Genomic DNA, 5,154 nt, shown 5'->3' on the forward strand with positions numbered 1-5,154 from the left:
GGAGGAGGTCGGCGGAGGCGCCCGGCCACGCGCGGGGAAAGCGAAGCATGGCGCGGCGGAGGAGGAGGTCGAGGGAGGCGGTGGCTGCACGCAGGGCAGCAGAAGCGCGGCGGCGGAGCGCGGCGATGGATCATGGCGGCGTCGCTGGGGCGCTGCAGCGGAGCCGGAGCTGTTGCGGGAGAGAGAGACGCAAGAAGATAAGGTTTTGGTGGGGGCCACTCATGACGCGTCGTGCTGGGATTCCGCGTGAGCGCGTGCGCGATGCGCCTCATCCAACGACTACGGAGCCGGAGGTTGCAGCGCCTCTTATCCCCCGGGGGGATTGGATCATTTTCCTTTATTAATTGGATAGTGGCAATACGTTGGAGAGCTATTATCGTTTTTATCTTTCTTTTGGTACCTCACTAGAAAAATATGTAATTACCCTGTAAACCGGTGTGAATATAGTAGTGTATATCATTAACTATCAATGTTTTCAGAATATTTTAATACTTCGAAATACAATTTTGAAATACTTTCAATATGAAGAGAGCTTCGTCCTCTTTTTGGGTTTCCGGTCACTACCGAACCAAGACTTATCATCAGAGTTGACTAATCAGCTTCTTCTCTCTAATCAGGAGGAGTGGCAACCATGGCGATGAAGCAACTCCATATCGCCGCCGTCCTCACCGATGCAGCGGTCGACGCGCGTGCGCAGTCCGCGCCCGTCATCCACGTCGCGCTCGCGCATCCCGAGTAGGCTGCTATCCCAGTCGCTGGTTCGCTCGCCGTCGTCGGTGAGGGTGAGGGCGAGCGCCAGCATAAGGTGGCTCGAGCCTTTCTCTGGGAGGCGGTATGGAGGCTGCCTTGGCGAGCGCTCTGACGAAGGAGGTGGTACTGAAGCTCGTCACGCTGCTGAGCGAGAAGCACAAGCTGTCAAAGGGCCTCAAGGATGACATCCGTTTCATCCAGACCGAGCTTGAGATGATCTCAATTGCCAGGGACAGTCACCTGGTGGATCCGAGCGCGTCGCGGCCTCAGGTAATGTCCATGGAAGAGATGCGTGATCTGGCGCATGACATCGAGGACTGCTTGGATCGGTTCCTGCCCTGCGTCGCTTGCGAGGGGGAATCATCGGTCCTCCACCGCCTGAAGAAGGCGGTTGCTAGCACCAGATCCCGGTTCGCGGCGGAGATCCGGAAGCTCAAAAAGAGGTTGAAGGACGCGCAGGAGCGAAGGGTCAACTACGATGTCAACGGCTGCAGATCCTCCGCCGGGGCAGCTTCTCCGGCGACAGCGGACACGGCCGAGAATGACCCTGTGGGCATCGACAAACCAAAGCAGGAGCTTGTGGAGCTGCTGTTAGATAGCGAGCCGGGGAAGTTGAGTGTCATATCCATCGTGGGATTCGGCGGCTCGGGGAAGACGACGCTCGCGAGGGCAGTGTATGATTGCTCTAGTGTGGTCGGGAGATTCCCTTGCCGTGCCTGGGCTGCGTCGTCGGAGCACAAGGACGCCGGGGGGCTTCTGACGGCGATACTCCGGCAATTGCACGCGGATGATGTGCCGCAGGTCCAAAATTCCATCAACGATTTTCTGCAGACTACAGAGTGAGAATCTTATGCTTTACTTCACTAAGTTACTTTGCACATCCCGCAAATTAACGCCACATTTTCGTGGCGGTTACACCTTATTACCGCAGTATAAAGTTTGTTCGTGCTTTATTCAAGATCCTCTAAGAGAGAGGTTTTGATGAATGCTGTGAAAAAGAAAATGGGCGCTAATTATAAGTAGTCACCAGTTGTTTTATGATGTACTCCCTCCGTTCACTGATATAAGACGTCTTACCGTTTAGTAGATTCATCTATTTTGGTATATATCTCGTCTACTTTTAGTGTATAGGTTCATTCACTGTGTATCTAGTTCACTTAGAAGTGTTTAAAACATCTTATATTTATAAACAGAGGGAGTACTCAGGAACTTAGCTGCTAGTCAGCAATTCAAACCAATTTCCCACATTAATCTATGTTGCTTACCTGTCCTACAGGCTTACTTCTACTAATTGATTACAATTCAAGAGCTGACCATCTAAAAAAGGTGCAAACAACATATTTCTGTAGGTTACAATACCACACATAGAAATCTAGCTCTGTACTTTCATAAACAGTGTCACATCATCACATGCACATCCCTTGTTATATATGTACCTATCAATAGTTGAAGATTCTATGTAAGTTCGAGCGATTATGCATGTTTTACCTGCATATAGTAGATTATTGAATTGGCAGTCAATTGATTCTAGTCGACAGATATAATAACTTACTCTTTGTCATTTTTTTTGTAGATGTTTAATTGTAATTGATGACATCAATAAGCAACATTGGGATGCCATAAAATCTATCTTCCATAGGGAAACAAAAAGCAGAATCGTAGTAACCACGGCTCTTCAATCAGTAGCTAATGCTTGCAGCTCAGGTGATGGTTTTATTTACAAGATGAACATTCTTGATGCGGAACTCTCTAAGGTTTTGCTAATGAAGAAGGTATTCTTTCGAGGATGTTCGCCTGAATTAGAGCGGGGTTCAACCGCAATTGTGGAGAAGTGCGATGGCCTTCCACTTGCTCTTGTTAGTGTGGCTAAGTTTTTGCTAGGCGAGACTGAGCTCACAGGAAGTCACTGTGCGCAAGTTTGCCGCAGCCTCGGGCATCATATGGAGAAGGAGGCAGACTTCAGAAAACTGCAACAGGTTCTTTTAAATAGCTATAGCAGTCTTTCTGGCTATCCTCTCAGGACCTCATTACTATACACAAGTGTGTTCCCAAATGGTCGTCCAATCAGGAGGAGTACTTTAATCAGGCGATGGTTAGCCGAAGGTTATGTACGATGTCAGTACAAACGCAGTGACCTGGAGGTAGCAGATGAAAACTTCAAGGAACTTATTGACCGGAATATCGTTCGGCCTATCGATGCTAGCAACAATTCGAAGGTGAAGACATGCAAAACTCATGGTATTATGCACGAGTTCATGCTGCACAAGTCCATGTCTGATAACTTCATCACTTCTCTTCGTGATCAAAATCGAAGTAATTTTCGTCACCTGTTCATCGAGAACCCTGCAAGTGACAGCACCTTGGGCATGAACCAGCATACAAGTTCAGCAAGTGATGACACAGCTGGCAGCAAGAAATTCCGTGCCCGATCTCTAACGATCTTTGGGAATGCGGGAGACGCTGCTTCCGAGTTTTGCAGGTGTGAGCTACTGCGAGTGTTGGATCTGGAAGAATGCAATGATTTGGTGGATGATCAGCTCGAGGATATACACAAGCTGTGGTATCTAAAATATTTGAGCCTTGGGGGCACTATCAGCAGCCTTCCAAAGAAAATTGACAAGTTACACTGCTTAGAGACACTGGACCTGAGGAAGACAAAGATAGATATGTTGCCAGTAGAAGTCATTGGGTTGCCTCACTTAGCTCACCTGTTTGGAAAGTTTAAGCTTGGGAAAAATGACTTGAAAATGAGCGAACTAGAGAAGGTCCTGCCAAAAAAAAGTAAGTTGAAGACTCTTGCAGGATTTGTTGCAGATGAAAACCCTGGTTTTCTACAACTGATGGCTCATATGAAAGAATTGAAAAAGGTTAAGATATGGTTTGAAGCCACTGGTACAGACAACGAGAGCTTGCCTCATATTTCAAAGGCGGTTCAGAAGTTTGCTCAGGGTGGTATGGACACGGCAGGTGTTCGTTCTCTGTCACTTGATTTTGGAAACTCTTCGGGAGACCTCCTGAGTTCTATAGAGGAATATTGTTATCTTAGCTCACTGAAACTGCAGGGCAGGCTGAGCCTATTGCCTCAGTTTGTCACGTCCCTATGTGGCCTCACGGAGTTGTGCCTTTCATCAACTAATCTAACGGGGAGTGATCTATCAAACCTGTGTAAGTTGCAGTACTTGCTGTACCTTAAACTGGTTGAAGCGGACCTTAGGAGCTTCATCATAAAAAGTGGAGATTTCCCAAGCCTGCGACGCCTATGTCTTGTTGTGCAAATACCCGTCCTCCCTACAATCAGAGAAGGAGCCCTGCCCTTTCTTGTCTCAGTTCAGCTGCTCTGTAAAGATCTTGTTGATCTTTCAGGCATCAAGATAGAATACCATGGTCGTCTCGAGGAAGTTGCTCTTGATTATATGGTCAGCAACAAAACAGTAGAAATGTGGGAAACTGCAGCGAAAAAGCATCCTAAGAGACCAAAGATTCTGTTTCTCAAAAGGATTGATCCAAGCGAAACTGAATCTACTGTGAAATATGTGGCGACAGATGGACCAATTTGTGAGAAGGGATCCATCATTGAGTTGAATCAAGTTCAACTAACGCAGAATATGTTGCAGAATAAATGCATTATCCGTTCAGTCCATTCAAGTTCAGTGAACAAGCCCAATTCAGCTTTGAAGAAAATAATAGTTTCAGAAACCCCTCAGGCTGCATCCAAGCTGTCCAGTGTTGGGGCGGTGTGATGCCTCCTGCAAGGCGAGGAACCTGTCAGTTCGTGTGCTTATTTGTGTTCAGTCATATTTCCATTTAAACAAATGTGCCACATAATAGCATGACTATGACACCAACGGTATAACATAATTGTTTATATTTTCTGTAAAATATGTTGTGTTTGTTAGTTCAATTCTGACAGATAGGTCACATCTGTCTACAGTTGTAATTTGATTTCTTATATTCAGGTTTTTGAAATAAACATTGGAGATCATTTTTCTCTTCATTTTTTTGGATCATTTGTTTTCAAGCATTGCTATTGGGACTATGCTGAAATGCTTTAAATTAATCTCATGAGTAGTTTACATAACTAGAGAGATTCCATCTTGGCTGTTCCATGATATTACTAGAGTCGTGTCATTGTATTAAACTGAAATGCATATTTGTGCGTTTCTTCTTCTTCATGTTGACTCACCTTTTTTCCCATTTAATCTCTTCTTTTAATTGTGACGATTGATTTCACTTTGACACAAACAGTTCAGGAACATGTATAGAAACTACACTAGGTATTTGGCTAGTTTTTTTTTTTTTTTTTTGAGAAAACACAAAATGCTATTAAAAATGTAGAAGGAGAGTTCAAACCTAGCGGGTTACAACATGACGAACATCCTGCTTAATTGGGAGAAGATCACGCAA

General features: G+C 45.6%; 1 protein-coding gene across 1 annotated transcript; it reads left to right on the forward strand.

The window, feature by feature from the left end:
• Nucleotides 1–561: 561 nt before the first annotated feature.
• LOC127294249 (disease resistance protein RGA4) lies at nucleotides 562–4,732 on the forward strand. Its single transcript, XM_051324029.1, has 2 exons — nucleotides 562–1,589; nucleotides 2,324–4,732. The coding sequence occupies exons 1-2, from the start codon at nucleotides 835–837 to the stop codon at nucleotides 4,488–4,490; spliced, it is 2,922 nt and encodes a 973-aa protein (XP_051179989.1). The 5' UTR covers nucleotides 562–834; the 3' UTR covers nucleotides 4,491–4,732.
• Nucleotides 4,733–5,154: the final 422 nt, after the last annotated feature.

This window comes from Lolium perenne, chromosome 4, assembly GCF_019359855.2.
Source record: "Lolium perenne isolate Kyuss_39 chromosome 4, Kyuss_2.0, whole genome shotgun sequence".
NCBI lineage: Eukaryota > Viridiplantae > Streptophyta > Magnoliopsida > Poales > Poaceae > Lolium > Lolium perenne.

What these genes read in the sequence shown, in the direction of transcription:
- LOC127294249 (XM_051324029.1), top strand. Translation starts at nt 835, where the DNA reads ATGGAGGCTGCCTTGGCGAGCGCTCTGACGAAGGAGGTGGTACTGAAG. An exon ending in GATTTTCTGCAGACTACAGA is followed by an intron (nt 1,590 to 2,323) that starts GTGAGAATCTTA and finishes TTTTTTTTGTAG; the next exon opens with ATGTTTAATTGTAATTGATG.